This window comes from Fusarium proliferatum (genome assembly GCF_900067095.1).
Source record: "Fusarium proliferatum ET1 genome assembly, contig: FPRO_scaffold010, whole genome shotgun sequence".
NCBI lineage: Eukaryota > Fungi > Ascomycota > Sordariomycetes > Hypocreales > Nectriaceae > Fusarium > Fusarium proliferatum.
Window position 1 is genome coordinate 2,026,378 of NW_022194799.1, and position 17,541 is coordinate 2,043,918.

Genomic DNA, 17,541 nt, shown 5'->3' on the forward strand with positions numbered 1-17,541 from the left:
GTAATTATGGAAATTTAATAACACAATAGAAGCTGTGCCTCAAGAATCAGGTCAATAACGTAACAGTGAGAGGGACGTAGAATGGATGACCCAGCAGGTGGGGTAGTTAAGCTGAATGGTGTCGTAGTAAGATAATAACGAAGCGATATCTGCAATTCTTAGACAATAAGCTTATGCCTCCAAAGGCGATTCACTTTGAATTCATATTAACAGAGAATACGAAACATTTATGGATAAAAAAGGCAGGCGTAGATCGATTTTGTTGATAGTATGGGGTAGGCAACTTCAGCTCTGCTACGGCACTAACAGAATGCGCGGACTACACGCGTGGGAAAAGATAATCAACTAAAAGGCAGAGGAGAGCGCTATCCAATACCTGATAAGACGCCAACCCAGGACAAATTACCGACAAATACGAGGACAAGCAGCCGAGGTTCCACTACTCGTAAATCTCCATAATCTTGCATCAGAACCCATGGATTCAACACCCGCCGCTCGACGTCGCCGCCGCAGACGCGTTGCCGAAGAGAATCGGAAACGTGCACCGCGAGCGTGAGTCCCTAAAAGGCGAGCAATTGACCCAGTACTGACGATATCACCGTTATCAGGTGCGATCGATGCAAGGCTCGGAAAAGCAAGTGCATTGAGTCGAGTCCAGGCATTTGTCAGAGATGTGAAGCTGGCCAGCTTAGTTGTCGCTTTGACAGGTATGTGACCACTACATACTTGAAACCCAGCAAGTCTTACAAAATGTAGAGATAGGTTGTCTCGGCGACAAAGTCAAAGCCCAATGCCAGCTGAAGATGCTGTTATTCCTGCTGTAGCTGCCTCGTCTCAAGCAGGAGCAACGCCGCGAGAGAATATTTCTATAGAAAGCCGTAAGGACGTTAATACGTTTATGTAGACACTAAACTGACAGATACAGACCAGACTGAAAGCATACTATGGCCCCGATTTCTGACAAGGCTACGCGAGGCCTTCTCCTTGGACCCAATATCCGGACCTGAAGAGCAGGACATGGTCAACCTACAGGCTGTAAGGATTGTTTCCGTAACTGACATTACATGAGACTGAATGTATTAAGAATATTACGCGACCAAACAACCCATCACTAGCAGAACAGAGCCGCCTCAAGAAGATTGTCGACTCATTTCCTCCCCGGTCCATCGCCGAGTTTCTTGTCCACGTCTGTATCAGACGCGGCACTGACGTCTTCTTCTACTTCGACCAAGCACAAACAATTCACGAGATTGAGCAGTTTTACACAAATCAAGCATGCCCGTTGAGATTTGACCCCAGCTTCATCTGTCTCGCATTGACCATCTTCGCACTTGGCAGCCATTGGACCCCTCTGGAACGACCAGGTCATTCGCGGATTGACGAACATGATCCCGGAAGGCTCTTCTTTGAGCAAGCTAAGCTCCTTGTGCCGGATGTAATCGAGCTTCCAGGCCTCAGATCTATCCAGGTATGCTTGATACTCGGTGTTTATCTCATGCCGCAGAATGCAGTTGGATCGTCCTATGTCTATACGGGAATGGCGTTGAGAAAGGCTCTGGCATTTGACCTACATCAGGATTCGGATGACCAAGTCATGGACGCGCGAGAAAGGGAAGTTCGTCGTCGGCTGTGGTGGTCGATATACTCACTTGAAAGGTAAGTTCGTGTCACTCCTCCTGTCAGCTCTATCCGTACTGATACGAAGCAGATGCTCGACAATAAAGCTCAACAGGCCACGATCGGTGGCACCTGGGATAATTACGGTCCCCTTACCGACTGTTCTGCCAGAGTTCGACGACTCTCAGAAGTTCAACAACGTTGTTCTTCAAATTGCCTTCGCACGTCTCATATCCATATTGGATAAAGTGGCTGACTTGGAGTACGTCGCAGCTTACTGCTCTTCTTCGAATGCTGACATTTGCAGGTCAACAGCAACGAATCCTCCGCGCCAGACAGACACAGCGAGCCTGGAGAACCAGCTAAGAGAGTGGAAAGACTCGTTGCCTGAAGCCTTTGATCTGGAGACAATCCCGCCCCAAGACTCACGCTATCGCGCTGTCTTTCATATATGGCTCAACTATTACTATGCCTGGATTGTTATGGGGAAGATGTCTCTCATTACAGTTGTAAGAATGACTCTTCGACGTCATCTTGGAGACAACTCAGAGCCATGTAACATTGATGAGAAGGCTGAAAAGCTGTCAAAATCATGCGCAAAGGCTTCTAAGAAACTGCTTCAGCTCTTTGAAGACTTGAACCAGACAGGGTATACCACGCGATTTTCATTCACCGACTTCCAAGGCTGTAGTATTGCCACTATCGTCACTCTTATTGCCGGTATCCTTGATCGCGACCCCGGGTACGAAAGACGCGTCAGATTTGGTCTAGACTTCTTGCGAAGAATGGCGACGGGGAACCCAAATGCCCAAGTTGGTGTTCGGTTTGTCGAAGCCCTTCGCTCCATCTCGAACGAGGCTTGGGGAAAGCTTAGTCGGTCGAGGCACCCCCCTGCCAACGCGACCGACGAGGGGCCACAATCATCTGCGTATAATGAGTGGGCAGAGTGGCTGTCAAACCAAGAACAGTCCCAGAGTGCTATCAATAGCGAAGCGATTGGTGACAGCGCATTAGGTGCCGAACAGAATACACAGGTACCTCCAGGTGCCGACGCGGAGTTCTGGTCTACGGGGGCTGAGGATATGGAATGGGGTACACGCACTGAGGCGGTTCTCGAGCCACTCATGTCTCGTCTACCGGTTCCGCACCCTCAGACCGGCGAGCAGCTTGATTCGTTTGAGACGTATCGTCTGTCAACAATGTATAATGACGACCAGCCATTTTTGATGGGGCTCATCGGATTTGATGTGCTGGACTTCGCAGGCTACCCTCCCGATCTAGCGCCATGAGGCTTTGCTTTGTGCATCAAATGTTTAAGGAGTTCAAATGCCCCCCAGATAGCTTATTGGACTCTTTGCGAGGCCGTGATGTGATTTAGTAGTAAATTCGAACAGGGAGGTACTCTGAAAGAATTGCTGTCATGAGCCAATTATTAAGCATACTGTGTTAAAAGTATAGTCCTTAAGGCAGTAGAAAAAAAGCTTGTATTTGTGCTTTTCCCAGCTTGATACTCAATTTGCCTATTGTTCCATGCCTTGGTTTAAAGAATTGCCCAAACTCTACAGTACCGAATTGAATCTAATCGGGATCCCACCATCAACCTCCAGAGACTCCAACTGACTGCGATACACTAAGCCATCCTTCATAACAGCCAAGATGTACTTCTCCGGATGGTCAAAGATCTCAATATCCTCCAAAGGGTTCTTATCCATGATCAAAACATCCGCCCGGAAACCCTCCTTCAGCTGACCCAGAGTGGTCTCGCACCCCATCATCTTAGCAGGATTCAACGTAGCGCTTCGTAATATCTCAAGAGGCTTTAGTGCTTGAGATCGTAGAGAGAACTCTTGTGTCTGAGCAGAGCCAAGCGGGCCAAGGAGATCGCTACCGTAACACATAGTTACACCAGCTTCTGAAGCAATGCGGAGAGCTTCAAGGCCAGATTTCAAGACTTGCGCGTTCTTAACTTGCGACTCGGGAGGCAGGAAATTCTTCCACTTGTCGGTGGCCATTTGCGCATAAGTGATAAGTGTTGGGGTGAGATAGACGCCCTTCTCAGCCATGAGGCGAGCTGTTGGGGCATCAACAAAGTTACCATGCTCGATGCCCTTGACTCCATTGTCGATGCAATGTCTTATCGCCTTAGTGGTATATGCGTGCGCTGTGACGAAAGTGCCAGCGTTGTTGGCACACTCCACCATTGCTTGGATCTCCGACGTGGTGAATTGCAGCTGTTCCAGCTTGTCGGTCGGTGATGCAACGCCACCAGAGCCCATGATCTTGATAAAGTCCGCTCCACAACGAACCTCATCGCGAACAGCAGCCATGCACTCGGGTACGCCGTTGCAAATACGGCCCAAGGACCCAATAGCATGTCCGCCACAGCATTCATGCTTCTCGTAAGAACTTCTCAAGTCACCGTGGCCACCTGTTTGCGAAAGCGCGTGACCTGAGATGAACAGACGGGGGCCGGGGAAAACACCCTCTTCAATGGCCTCCTTCAGTGGAAGTTGAGCGCCACCACAGTCACGGACTGATGTGAAACCGCGGTAGAGCATTTGTGAGGCGACATATGGCTGTCGCAACAGCGAAATATCATTGGGGTTCCCAAAGACGCGGGATAGGTCTGTGAAGCCAGGTGTCGCGCAGAGATGAACGTGCGCATCGAATAGACCTGGGCATAGGTATCGGCCTTTGCAGTCCACGATGTTATAGCCATCGGGATATTGGTCAGGTGTCGAGGGGTAGACGGTCTCAATTTTGCCGTTTTTTGTGGACAGCGATGCGCCTTTGAGGATGTTGCCTGTTGAGACATCGATGATGTTGGCGTGAATGAAGAGATGCTTCTTGGGAGGATGACGAAGCCATGGCTTGATGTCTGCGCCGGGAACTGTATCAACTTGAGTCATGTTGAAATTGTTGAGAATTCAACCTCCGTTCAAAGCACAGATAAGTGAGATAAAATTGAGATATTGACCGAGAAACCATCCAAGACAGTGGCTTTTTATCACAATCTCCTCTCAATCGCCCCTCGCGTTGTGTAACCCTCCTCGCCGATCATTGCCGATAGCGGGCGAGATTATCGCAGTCGGCAACATGGCCATCGGCAAAATGTCACTATTCCCGACAGTGAGCCATCGGATCGATGGTCTATCTCATCGGCTCCATGTCCTTCCCCGCAGTGTGATAAGGTTTTCCCCATAAGTGGCTCCTGTCACCGGATTTCCGATGCCCGGAGCTGTCATTTGACGAATTTTTGATAACGGCGAACCAAGCTGTTGGGATCATGATATAATTGAGGTGTTCCCCACGACGGATCAGCGTAGTCCATCATGCACTTAGATTGACACTGCCAATTTCTCTTCTTTGTTCCATCCTCAACTCGCTATCATGGATAATGCTCTCGAGAAGAAAATGTCTGCGCCCAAGCCTGATGAGCCTGAGGCAAGGGGCGAGATCCTCGACATGGACGATTCATACACTCCTGAAGAGGAGAAGGCGGTTCTTCGCAAGATCGACATGGTTATCCTCCCATTTGTATGTCACTCAAACGCAATTGACCTTCTGTCACGACTAACAAACTCTACAGATGTGCTTCGTCTTCTTCCTTCAATACCTGGACAAGCAAAGTCTCAGCTATGCCGCTGTCTTTGGTCTCATTGATGATCTCAACTTGACCAGCTCCCAATACTCCTGGTGCAGCTCCATCTTCTACGTTGGCCAATTGGTCGCCGAGTACCCCTGCATATATCTCATGAGCAGACTGCACCTCACCAAGTTTGTCGGAGTTACAGTGTATGTTCATCCATCTACATTCTCAATCCTTACTTACAATAAATAGAATCGTATGGGGCACCATCTGCATGTGTCTCGCAGCTCCTCACAACTTCGCCGGTTTCGCCGCCGTTCGTTTCCTCCTCGGCTTCAGCGAAGGTGCCGTATCACCAGCCTTCGTCACCATCACATCCATCTGGTACCGCAAATCGGAACATACACTTCGCACTGCCCTTTGGGTCACCATGAATGGTGTTGCACAGGTTGTCGGGTGTCTTCTCATGTACGGCATTGGAAAAAATACGTCACTTGGTCTCGCACCATGGCGTACTCTGTTCCTTGTCTGTGGTGCGATGACGGTTGTCGCTGGTATCGCATTCTTTACGCTCATGCCTAATGGTCCAAGAGATGCTTGGTTCTTGAGCCCCAGAGAACGCGAGGTATTGTCGATGCGCATGGCTCGTGATCGTGAGGGAGGTGACAAGACGAGCTTCAGCACCAGCCAACTCCGTGAGACAGTCATGGACCCAAAGGCTTGGGCAGTCTTTTGGTTTGGTGTTCTTGTCACAATGCAGTCACCCGTGCTTACTTTTGCATCTCTTGTTATCAAGTCGGTCGGTTACACGCAGCTCGAGACTATGCTATACACGGCACCATCGGGAGCAGTTCAGATTGGACTCTTGTGGATAGGCGTTGGCCTCTGCACTTTGTTTCCCCGACAGCGATCGCTGGTCGTTCTGGTTCTGATCATTCCACCTCTTATCGGCAATGTCTTCCTTATGAAGCTCGACGTTAGTGCTGGTTGGGGTCTAATCGCTGCATCGTGGGTAGTAAGTTTAATGATTTCCATTATCTGACATCTGCTGACCCTTTGGATAGTCGTCTTGCATTACAGCTTCGATGTCAATTCTCCTCTCACTCTCCGCCTCGAATGTCAAGGGCAACACCAAGAGAGCTTTGGTAAACTGTATGTTCTTCATCGGTTACTGCGCAGGCTGCATTGGTTCTCCCCAGCTTTGGACTCATGGCCCCCGGTACCGAGAGGGTGTAATCACCAGCATTGTCACTTGGTGTCTCCTTTTCCTGACGATGATTGCTTATCGAACCCTCTGCACTCAAGATAACAAGAAGAGGGACCTAGCTGGAGAGTGTCACAGCACTGGGGAGGTCATTTTGGATAAGAATGGTTTGCCCAAGTCTGACTTGACAGACAAGGAGGACAGGGCGTTCCGATATAGTTATTAGGCGGTATCAGGTCAAATTCTACGAGGCGGGGGTCCGAGGACCGGCCAGTATCCATATTCAGAAATTCCAGCTGTTGTATCATTGGGGGTAGTCTATAGAAGCTAGATTTATTCGCAAGATTAAGCATTCTTCGTGCCATTGAAAGACTTCTTCTGGATCCAACTATCAACAATACCAGCAATCTGCATGTTATTCTTCTCAACATGCAAGAAATGACCATTACCCTTGATACCCCAGTCAGCCAGCTTGATCCATTCAGGCTTGCCACCAGCCTGCTTGAGAAATTTGATAACACAGTGATCGTATGTGATATGAACAGAGGCTTCACCAGTCAAAAGCAGGTAAGGGACCTTGTTGATCTGAGGAAGCTTGTGGGCTGGCTCGACTTGAAGATAACAGTTGCGATGAGCGAGAGTCTCCTCTCCAACGGACTCACTTTCAAGTTCTAGGAGGTAGCGTTAGCAAACCCTAGTGAATGATAGAGTGGTGGTGAGTTTACCGGATGGGTTGCTGACTGGAGGGTCATAAGTGACAGGTGTGTTGGTCAAACCCCATGGCGAACCAGCAAATCCACCCAGGCCCTCAGCGTACGACCAGAAAGGAGATGTAGCAGCCTCGAGATTGATGCTACCGGCTATGTACTCGGGGCAATCGTTGGAAAGCAGAAGAGGGTTCCTACTACCAAGCGAATGAGAGATGAGGAAGGCCTTCTCGCCAAGAAGCGAGAGCAGCTCACAGCCACCAACTCGAAGAGCGTTTTCTTGGCCGACGAAGTTGGTGGTGAGAGGAATCAGAGACTTCTTAAACTGGTCGTACACAGGATCCCCATCAGCTCCAGTACCAGGCCACTGAGTATGTAGCTTAGCCTGAGGATAGGTCTCATAGTTCTCGGGAGAAGTGAAGAACTTCATGACAGTCTCAGTTGCTGAACCCGCGGCCATGGGGAAACTGGCAATAGCGTTCTCAGCACTGCGGCCAATGGCATTGTTATCGACCAAGTACACAACATAGCCTCTCTTGGTGAAGTAGCTAGCCCATCACTCACGGTTGTCGGGTGTGTTGAGCCAAGTACTTCCCGAAAGGCCACCGCCGTGGAAGAAGACAAGAGGATGTTTCTGAGTCCATTGTTTGGATGGTGTCAGTTTCTCCACGTAGATCTGATCAACGTTGATGGTTCCGGAAGTTCCCTTCGCAGAGCGACCGCCGATGTAGAAGAAGTCTCTCGTGTAGGGGACCTCGTTCGAGCGGCAGTGTATGCTAATGGCGTTCGTGCCAGTGCAATCCACCTTGCGCTCCTGGACAGGAGACGCCAAAGCGCCGCCGAGGAAGAGCAGCGAGTTGAGGACGAAACGGGCCATTTGTAATTGATTAGGTGATTGGCGGGGTCAAAAATGAATGGCTGCCAGAAAAACACTCTGGACTTTTGGCTAAATGAGTGACTGGTGATGAGAGATGTAGAGAGTGGCGATTCTCTATGTCGAGATAAATCAAGTCTACGAGAAACTGGACGTTTATAGCAATGATGTTCTACTTTGCTGTAGTATCCCGTTCTCAAGCCAATAACATTGCGTGAGAGAGACTAAACGAAGGACGTGGATATCAACATGGGTACCCAGAAAGGAGAGGCTTGGCGGCTGGTTAAAGGAAGAAATCAGTATCAAATGTTGGCCGATCTAATCTAAGGACAAGACGAGTTCTCTATACTGTCCTGAAATATAGAAATATAATTACAAACGCACCAAAATATTCTAATCCTTATTCAGCCTCCAGATCGCCAATACTCCATCTTCAATTATTTCCTCGGGGCCGATCGAACGATTCTTACACGACGCCAACCCTATGGCCCCCATAAGCCGTTCACTGTTAGATCTCAAAAACGTTAGCATGGCTCGGATATACGGAGAAATTACCACGCCGCATTTATGCCAGGAACCCATCGCTCGGTATCAAGGCCCTTTTGCCTTGTCTAGATCATCCGGGCTTACGGACCCAATGGAAACGAAGCGGACGGGGTATTCCAAGGTTGAAGGATTTAATTCCCGGTATCTAACCACTGAGCCTCGAACCATCGCTGCATCTTCTCTGCAACGGCGCTGCTGCCCTGATGCTTGCTACTAAAAAGAAAGATGTCTTATAGAAGATAAAATGTGGTATGGATATTGTTTTGGTATTAACAAAAACTATTTTGGTGCTAATTAAGAACTCATGTGCTAATCTTGAGTCTTTTTTCTCGACCTTGAATCTATTTCACATCATAATTCTTCATGCCCGGATCCGAATCATAAGTCAACTCGACTTCATCCGTCCTCAAGATCCCCATTTCCACAACACCACCCTTATTCCCACTAATAATATTCTCAATCGAATCCGAATCACCCGCCGTCACCCTCCTGATGGTTGTAGTATTTCTCGTGTCATGCTCCAGGTCGGTCCATCCCTGCGTTCTGGATCTCGAGTGGGAACCCGACGTTCCAATCTTAGTCTTGATAGAGGTCCACGTCCCCATTATTGCTGCGTCCAAAACGGGGAGTGAGGCGGTAAGTGTCCTGAATGTCAGGTCCAACACTGTCCAGCGCATGGCGGATGTGAATTGCCAGCATGAGTCGTTGGTTATGGTGACCATCGTTTGCTGGAGGAGTCCGCCGAGGACTGTTGTGCCGCCGAGAAGCCATATGAAGAAGAGACGGGCTTTTTTGGCCGTGTTGATCTTGACGTACCAAAGGATGATGATTGGTGCGAGAAGAAGCACAATACTCTGGAATATCAATGTTAGAAATACACTGACACCAAAGAAATAATTGGCTCACCTGCGCAACATGCATGCTGCTTAAGAATTTGTTCTGTAGACCAGTGTCTATGCACACTGGTGGCTTGTCCAGAAAACCACCAAACTTCTTGTCCCATGCAAACTGAATGGGATTGCAAGTGAACACGAACCCTTCGCAAAGTCAATATCATTCACGATTCCAGCACAAAGTCCGACTTACAAAATATCGCGAGAAGGATGTAGATCACCACAGTGCCAAGGAAGATATCCGCGAAGAGCCTCCACTTCTTTGATGCTCTGTCCGCAAGTCGACGAACGAACAGTGTGATCGACACCTTAATTAAACCGACCGAGACGTGGAAGATGATTCTGCATACCGACAGGTAGTAGAAATAGAGGTTGTATTCTTCGTAGGTGCTTTCGTATGTATGTCGACCGGCTCCTGTCTGCGCGAGCATTGCTATCACGATGCATGGATAGCTAACTGCCAATGACTACCAATTTTAGCATGAGTTGGCGCAAACATACCAATTTACTCACTGAAGCAGCTATGATAGCCAAGTCATCGGCTCCAAACTGCGTTCTCGCGGCCTTGAGACGAATGATAACTCTTGCCACCGTCGGTACAACAATCGCCAGTATAACTAAGATCATGCCCGCCAAGATTGCAGGTTTCTTCGACTCATCCGGGGGAGTTTCAGGTCGCTGGATGGAAAATACCAAGCCCACGCTCGCGTTGACATTGTTGAGGCCATATGTACGAAGAATACCGCGAACGATATAGAAATTATCGTCAGTAGCAGGCGGTTCGCCTACAAACGCCGAGTTCATCATTTCGAAAAGCCTTCAACATGACTTTCATGAAAGCAATGACAGTGCCGAACTCTCAAGATATATTATCCGGCAAACCGCCTCGCATTCTCGTACTACTCTCCTCGACCCTGCACCCAATGCCTCTTGGCGACTGTGAATGGTGCGATTCTGGAAAAAATGGAGGATTTCGCCACAAGCCTAGGTCTTGTTTCAGGCGTGGAGCTCCTACTCATTCTGGCTATCTCCCGTTTTACCAGAACCCAGTCATCCTCCCAAGCGGCGCAGGGTACTTTTAGAATGTGTTTGGTGGTGGGACCTGTAATCGAGCTCTCGGGACAAAAGCAATATGTATTGAATAAGCATATAATAGCCGTCATATGCTTTCGCTTTACCTGGATCACATAAGTTTTTATTTCCGACGTCATATCGGCCGTCTTAAAACGAACGATATTTACATAGTCAGTGCTCGGCTCCAGTCAGGATACCGGAGAAATATACATCTGGCCAATAAACATGTAGCTCTTCAACCTTAGGTGAGGCTGACCGCCCATGCTTGAGTGAATCAGTGGATCTCGGATCCGTGATGAGTTTTAGCGAATATCCGACAGGAGTTGGGGCGTGCGCTGGTAACTAGACTGATAAAGCCGTTAGTATATTTACCGTACCTTAATTACCATCGTGTATCTTTCTCGCTTAACTGATGGGATTTCTCAAGAAAGAAATCTCGTGTTGGCGTTGACTAATTCTCACTGTTCGATGCCCAGCTGAGAGAGCGCATGTCACCAACGCTGTGAACGAAGCGGTAGCGAATGTCTCGTAAATCGCAGGACGAGGGTTGCGAAGCGTGCATTTCGATACCCGGCTAGGTTCCTCTGATCTTTGCGAGGATCCTCATTAAAAAGGTGGCGTGCGAAAAGTAGAATCCTTTTCAAGGCCGCTATTATCGTCTAAGAAAATGGCACATATCAAGAAATATATTGTGACATCAGGTGCTTGTATTTCATTTATGGTGACTTTAACAATCACGACTCTCTGTTCTACCCCCCCATCGCACGTATTCCTGACGATCCTTGGACTCCTCAGTCACCTAAGTAAAAGTAGTGCTGGCCAGTAAACTCAGCACAGTCAACACTGATGCTGTTGCTCTGTGATTCGACGTCCCAGGTCTGGCAATCCGAAGAGCAATCATCCGTAGGACAAGCTCCCATCTTAGCAGGCGTTCTGCTGTCAGTGCCGGTCACGAGGGCTTGGAATGCCATGAAGCATTTGCCATCGGGGCAGATGTCGGAAAGGTCTGCGCAGATGTTGTTGCCCTTGACCCAACTGAGAGGTTGCGACTTTTCGCCAGCGGTGAATTGAGGGCAGCCGTCGTCTTTGACCTTGATTTGGCCACCGTATTGAGCTGTAGTGAGGCCGAGGAAGAGGAGAGCCGGTGAGAAAACGAGCTTCATGGTGTAGACAAAACAGTTGAATGCGTGAGTATGCAGGATCTAATGAAACTGGTCGAACTTGATGGCTCTTGACGGAACTGAGGGAGCGTTATGAAATAAAAGAAGAGGTCTAGCTAAGGTAAGTCTAAATAATTGATGTTTCTCACTTTATATACTCACCTCTGGTGACGTGTTGCGTTATTTCAGCTCAACTCGTTGATCTTCATTATACTGTAACCATAACCTAGAAATAGCTCGTCAGCGTCAGATTTTAGTTATTTTTGAGGTCTATATTACACCGCGAAAACACGGCAGTGCTCAAAAGAGCGGAGCTGGAGGAAGGACAGTGGATATAATCACCCATAAAAGGATGCAGAAGGAACGTTTGATCGGCGGGCTCAGACTCTCGGTATGAGATATGTCGTCAATTCTTGATTTTCCCCATCAATCAACCCACCTCGGAATCCCGCGTTGAGGCTGAGCTGTTCAGGGCAAACCATTCTCAAAAGGATCAATAGGCATGGAGTTCTTTCGGTATTTGCGTCCTTGGAAATCTTGAATTAGGTAATAAATAAAGAACTTTGAGGCAACCAATGAGGCTAGACGTCCTCCAGTTACAGGCATTCTCTCACGAACACTATGTTCAGATCGCGACCTGGACTGCTGATCTGCAGTTGGCAATCGATTTTGATTGTTGGCTCAAGTTCAGGTACTTAGTCCTGGCTAGCAACGAACTCGGTATCGAACTCCGCTACAGCAGGTTTCAACCTGTTCATCTTCCGTAGTATAGTGGTCAGTATGCAAGCTTGTCACGCTTGAGACCCGGGTTCAATTCCCGGCGGGAGAGTCGCCTCATGATATAATCATGCTTTCTTTTTTTGCCATTTTCTGTTTTTTTATTCAATTACTTTTCATTCTTATTCCATTACAATAATACAAAACTTGTAATATACAATGACGTTATTTTGAATAATGCAAAAGTAAAAACTTATATATATAACTATACTTAACAAGTTGACCTAATACCACTAACCCAGCCTTGAAGTGCAAACGAGCCTTGGTTATTTGAAGAGTCAGTGGTTGAGAAACATTGGGTTCCAGAGTGAGTAAAGATAACACAGTTCGGATCGTTGAAACAAGCTTGAGAACATTGCTCTAAGGTGCTGGTGCCGGAGGTTAGAGGGATGCCTCCAATGACCGTGTCGCACTGAATCTGGAATGTGCGAATACACTGCTGAGGGTTTGAAGGGCATACGATGTCCTCTGAAGCTGCCGTGGTTGTTGTGGCTGCTTCAGTGGTGGTTTCAGTCGTTGAGTCGAGAGCAGATGTGAAAGTGGTGGTGGTAGGGTTCTCAGTTGTTGATTCCTCAGTGGCAGTTTCTGCGGTTGTCTCCTCTGAAGTGGTGATCTCCGTCGTCGTCTCTTGTGAAGTAGTGTCTGATGTCTGCTGAGTTGTACTCTTGGTTGTTAAAGCCTCGGTAGTAGTAGTATCTGTTGTTTCCTGGGTGGTAGGGATAGTGGTTGACTCTTCCGTAGTGACGTTTATCGTACTCTCAAGGGTGGAGGCTTCCTCTGTAGTTGTACCGATCTCAGAAGCTGGGAAATCATCGGTGGTTGATATGCGCTCTTGAGCGCTGGAGGATTCTGGCTCAACAATCTCCGTGCTGGAAATTACCTCTACTAAGGTGCTTGAATCGGAGGTAAAAATGAAAGTGCTAAAGGGAACGAAGGACGACTTTGAGGTCTCTGGTGGTGGTTGAAAAGAAGATGAAATGTTTGACCATCTGAATGTGCTTGATGGGATAGGCTGTGTAATAGGATTCTTTGTCGTTCCAACCCCGTTTGACTCTGTTGTTACAACCGGAGGATTGCTTTCTGTCAGGAGTGTTGAGACTCCTGGAGGAAGTTCGTCAGAGGATGAAGGGGGGAGTTGATTGCTTCAAGGGATGATGCAGATGAGAACTGTTGAGCCTCGCTTGTAGCAGCGGCACTTGTAGTGACGTTTCCATTTATACACTCTTGAACTACAATTGGAATTAGCCTTGTGCAATCAGCAATTCAATTGTAAACTTACCTCCAATAGCGGAGAGTCGGACGGCGATGCAGCCAGCAGGTTGTGACGAAAAGGTGATATAGACTAGACCATCTGACGGGGTTTGACAGAAGCCGGCCTCCCCAATCGGAATGATTCGTGAGCTTCGGAAGCGAAGAATATCCCCATCACGGAAGAATGTTCTGGTGATGGCACCACTAGGAACAGGCCCCCGCTGGCCACTAAACACCTTGTAGTCCTCCCCGTTGAAGTAAATGGGGACATTGCCTTCTAAGAGCTGCCCATCGACCAAGTTGAACACATTTGCATTGTCACAAATCTCTGAAGGGGAGCCGACGAACCCTCCAAGAGCCCGCCTCCGCAATCGGTTATTGTCCGGGATATCAGGAACAACACGGAATACGATTTGCTCGTTCAGGGTGCTGGGACCTGTAGTGGAAGAAGGTGGAGCTGTTTCGATCTCTGTGGTTGCTACCGACAAGGTAACATCTGGTACGAAGGACAGGGATGATGAGGGATTCAAAGTGACAGAAATATCCAGGCTCGTAGAATATTCGATACCAGGCAACGAATTCTCTGCAGGCGAGCTTGTGACAGCTGAAATGGGTACGAGGTATGTCGAAAGGTAGGTCACACACCAAGATTCGGGCATTTGCTCCAAATCGTGAAAGGCAACGACTGGAAGGGCCAGACTGCCCAGAAGGGAGATAATCCCTAACTTGACCATGATGTGCTCTGAAAAGCTTCGGTTTGCGAAATCACAAGCACAAGCATCACGAATATTTAAGATTCCAACAGCAATTCGACATATAAAAGCAGCATTCTTGGCATGCGTCAACCAAATGAAAAGGCAAAACCATTATGAGACCTGCGGGCGCCCAAGGTGAACACAAAAGGGGACTCCTGAAGACTTTTGCGCCTTCTAGACCGGCTTATGTCAAGATTTGGAATATTCTTGATGGAGAATGGTGAGATTTTGGAAGCTAAGTTCTCTGTGCTGAAATCAGCTCTCAGCCATCAGTCTCAACTGCAAATAAGAAAATCTAAAGCTTGGTGAATGATATTTGTGAGCTGACATTTCAACGGCGCGCCACCAACACAGTGATTCAGACTCCCTGAAAGTCATTTTTGAACAGCTATTTGGAGGAAATCAAATTGTTTTAAAATAACCGAGTTAGCTCAATTGGGTTTAATAAGACAGCGGCCAGCGACGGGCTGATGCAAGGGATGAAGATTATTGGCATGAACCATTCTTGCAGGCTTCCCACGTCACGACTGAAAAAAGTGCAGTTTGATGGTAAAATGACTCTGTAAGAGGATATGGTCGATTTATAAAGTCCGAGCAACCCAACCCAACAGTAATTTGGCCCAGAAGCAGCAGCTGAGAAGTTTTCGTGGGGATCGACTGCGGTTGTTCAATATTCGTCAACAAGCTACAAAACTGAGGTGAATCAGAGGGTAAAGCAAGGGGTAATAAACGTGGTCTCGGTCTTGTGCTTCACGACAATCTCGAATGAAGTCCGGGCCTCTTTATTGGCTCCAAGCCTGAAGCCTCGCAAGCCCAGATGCCATCCCAAATACGTCCACCAATTTCAATGTCTTGCGACATTTTTAGGAACTCGATTTTTGAGTTTGATTCACGACGAGGTCGGGAAAATACCTCACCCGAGGCAAAACATCAAAAGCATTGACAGCCTCGGCAATGTTCTGGATCCATAGGAGCACCATCAACAATATTAACAAGCATTCCAGCAGGCGCAAAGCTTCCATGGCGGCGATTGCAGGGCCATAAAGCAGACATTGGTTGTAAATGGGCATGGGGATTTTCAAGCTTGTTAATGGAGTTTCATAGCCAAATGCTGTAAGGAACACACTGGATTCTATGCAAGGTAACATGTTTATTAAGTCCAAGTAAATTAGCAATGCCCTCAGCAGCCATAAAGGGAAGCATGAAGCGACCGGCGGTCGTCGCAGATATTATGAGCGCCACTTATGACCATATCGCGATAAGACACTGTGAAACATTTCCTAATCGGGTATGAAGATAGGGCATTCTCGTATCAATCGCGTTTCTCCAACCAACGTCAAGTCGTTGGAAAGCGGGGTTCATGATACGTGTCTTCCCCTGTCAATCGTCGCGTGGAAGTGAGCATGATCATCCTTAATTCAACTAATTTTCAGCGGTCAGTGATATCAGATGCTGAATCTTGAGACTAGCAGTGGAAGTTTGAACCGAAATGCGCAATATTCGCCTCGATCATTTGCCGTCGGATCGTGAGGTTGCTTCTCAGGGTGAGTGAGGTCGATGTCTGCTCCGAACTGTATACTAATTTTCCAGATTGCAAAACATGCGTGAGAAGGCGAATAAAATGCGATCGAAGCGTTCCGTCGTGCTTGAAATGTTATAGTCGAAGGCTCACTTGTCCAGGCTACGGCCTTCATCTGAGATGGGATCAGGGAGTGGCTAGCAGAGGGATCCTGACAGGTAAATCGATCCCAGTACGACCTCCCATCAAGCATGGTGCATACAAACAGACAAGAACACTTTGCATCAAGAAGTTCACCGATGACGGAATTCCGCCCTATTACCAACCTCGAATAGCCACCGAAAGCTCTTTGGTCATATTGTCAAACCCAACGCAGAACGTCGACCTTGTCGATCGTCACGTCCGACAAGCAGCTCACGCAGTTCTCTTTCGACATTTCAGCCTCGAAGTCGCATCAAAGCTTGCGTGGCTGGATGGGCCCAAGAACCCATGGCGAACCCTCGTACTTCCTCTTGCACAACGCTCACCCTGCTTGCGTCTATCAACGCTGGGTTTGGCCGCAGCACACATGTCCGTCGTGTCTCCCCAAGATAAGGCAGCCCTTGTTCAGATCCACCGAAATCTCCGAGATGCGACTCTGTATCATCTTAACCGGCAGATGGAATCAGAACTGCACCGCGAAGTATCCGGGCGGGATAAGAATACCCAAGTCTCGGCTCTCGTCGAGATCATTCTCACCATGATTTCTTTATGCTATGCAGAAATGTTTATACCAAATTCGACGGGATGGAAACTTCACCTCAGCGGTGTCCGCACAGGATTGGAGAGATATGACCTGGGAAACCCACACGAAAAGCTAATATCTCAGTTCCTCGTAGAGGAACTTGACTATCTGGAGGTTTTCGGAAGCATATCCTCATTCACCTCCAGTTTGAGACGCCACAAGTCCATCTCACAGCACGCGACTTCTGGTGACTACTTCAGAGAATTTACAGAAGCACTTTATGAGATCACCGTAACCGAGAGAAATCGAAATCACGCTTCTAGGACAGGAAAGATACTTGTTGACACTGATATGACTGTATGGCAAGACAAGCTCACGCGGTCCCATGACTCTGTTTGCGCCCGCATTGACTCTACCCCATCACAGGATGTCGCTATCCAGATAGGCCTCAAGTCTGTTCTCAAAGCCCAATACTACGCTTGCCTGGTGTACAGCTACCAAGCACTTGCTTCCGATCTCGAGAAGACGGTCGCGATCCCTCCGCTTGTTGACTGTCTTTACAACGAGGTGATCTTCATGAAATCCTGTCCATCAGAATCTGTTTCACACAACATCTCATTTCCACTGTTCATACTTGGAACAGCCAGTCAGTTATACACCGAGAAGCAAGTTATGATCGAAAGGCTCTTTACCGAAAACATAGCTGCGACAGGTTTCTCATGCAACTCGGCAGTACTGCAGTTCTTGAGAGACTTCTGGAACGCAACAGCAGCTGGAGTGACTCCGAACTGGATACAGTATGCGAGAGACAACGAGGAGCGGATAAGCCCATTTATTGTGTTCTGATCATA

At 48.1% G+C, this 17,541-nt stretch overlaps 8 protein-coding genes and 1 non-coding gene across 9 annotated transcripts; 4 read left to right on the forward strand and 5 right to left on the reverse strand.

Annotated features, from left to right (window-relative positions):
• Nucleotides 1-475: 475 nt before the first annotated feature.
• Nucleotides 476-2,906, forward strand: FPRO_12159 (uncharacterized protein; the record flags this gene model as incomplete). The annotated part of the gene is made up of 7 exons (XM_031221711.1): nt 476-552; nt 609-707; nt 757-878; nt 926-1,035; nt 1,085-1,656; nt 1,709-1,879; nt 1,925-2,906. 7 exons carry the CDS (start codon nt 476-478, stop codon nt 2,904-2,906), a joined length of 2,133 nt encoding a protein of 710 aa, XP_031087243.1.
• A 270-nt stretch (nt 2,907-3,176) lies between these two features.
• FPRO_12160 (uncharacterized protein) lies at nt 3,177-4,526 on the reverse strand (the record flags this gene model as incomplete). The annotated part of the gene is made up of 1 exon (XM_031221712.1): nt 3,177-4,526. The coding sequence occupies one exon, from the start codon at nt 4,524-4,526 to the stop codon at nt 3,177-3,179; it is 1,350 nt and encodes a 449-aa protein (XP_031087244.1).
• Nucleotides 4,527-5,007: 481 nt separating this feature from the next.
• On the forward strand, nt 5,008-6,636 carry FPRO_12161 (uncharacterized protein; the record flags this gene model as incomplete). The annotated part of the gene is made up of 4 exons (XM_031221713.1): nt 5,008-5,154; nt 5,207-5,412; nt 5,459-6,221; nt 6,271-6,636. The coding sequence occupies 4 exons, from the start codon at nt 5,008-5,010 to the stop codon at nt 6,634-6,636; spliced, it is 1,482 nt and encodes a 493-aa protein (XP_031087245.1).
• A 119-nt stretch (nt 6,637-6,755) lies between these two features.
• On the reverse strand, nt 6,756-7,994 carry FPRO_12162 (uncharacterized protein; the record flags this gene model as incomplete). Its single annotated transcript, XM_031221715.1, has 3 exons — nt 6,756-7,081; nt 7,136-7,648; nt 7,682-7,994. The coding sequence occupies 3 exons, from the start codon at nt 7,992-7,994 to the stop codon at nt 6,756-6,758; spliced, it is 1,152 nt and encodes a 383-aa protein (XP_031087246.1).
• An 884-nt stretch (nt 7,995-8,878) lies between these two features.
• Nucleotides 8,879-10,237, reverse strand: FPRO_12163 (uncharacterized protein; the record flags this gene model as incomplete). The annotated part of the gene is made up of 4 exons (XM_031221716.1): nt 8,879-9,391; nt 9,444-9,574; nt 9,624-9,897; nt 9,944-10,237. 4 exons carry the CDS (start codon nt 10,235-10,237, stop codon nt 8,879-8,881), a joined length of 1,212 nt encoding a protein of 403 aa, XP_031087247.1.
• Nucleotides 10,238-11,295: 1,058 nt separating this feature from the next.
• On the reverse strand, nt 11,296-11,667 carry FPRO_12164 (uncharacterized protein; the record flags this gene model as incomplete). Its single annotated transcript, XM_031221717.1, has 1 exon — nt 11,296-11,667. The coding sequence occupies one exon, from the start codon at nt 11,665-11,667 to the stop codon at nt 11,296-11,298; it is 372 nt and encodes a 123-aa protein (XP_031087248.1).
• A 754-nt stretch (nt 11,668-12,421) lies between these two features.
• Nucleotides 12,422-12,493, forward strand: tRNA. Its single transcript has one exon. It is a non-coding gene; the product is annotated as a tRNA-Asp (tRNA).
• Nucleotides 12,494-12,652: 159 nt separating this feature from the next.
• FPRO_12165 (uncharacterized protein) lies at nt 12,653-14,351 on the reverse strand (the record flags this gene model as incomplete). The annotated part of the gene is made up of 2 exons (XM_031221718.1): nt 12,653-13,542; nt 13,721-14,351. 2 exons carry the CDS (start codon nt 14,349-14,351, stop codon nt 12,653-12,655), a joined length of 1,521 nt encoding a protein of 506 aa, XP_031087249.1.
• A 1,585-nt stretch (nt 14,352-15,936) lies between these two features.
• Nucleotides 15,937-17,536, forward strand: FPRO_12166 (uncharacterized protein; the record flags this gene model as incomplete). The annotated part of the gene is made up of 2 exons (XM_031221719.1): nt 15,937-15,991; nt 16,038-17,536. 2 exons carry the CDS (start codon nt 15,937-15,939, stop codon nt 17,534-17,536), a joined length of 1,554 nt encoding a protein of 517 aa, XP_031087250.1.
• Nucleotides 17,537-17,541: the final 5 nt, after the last annotated feature.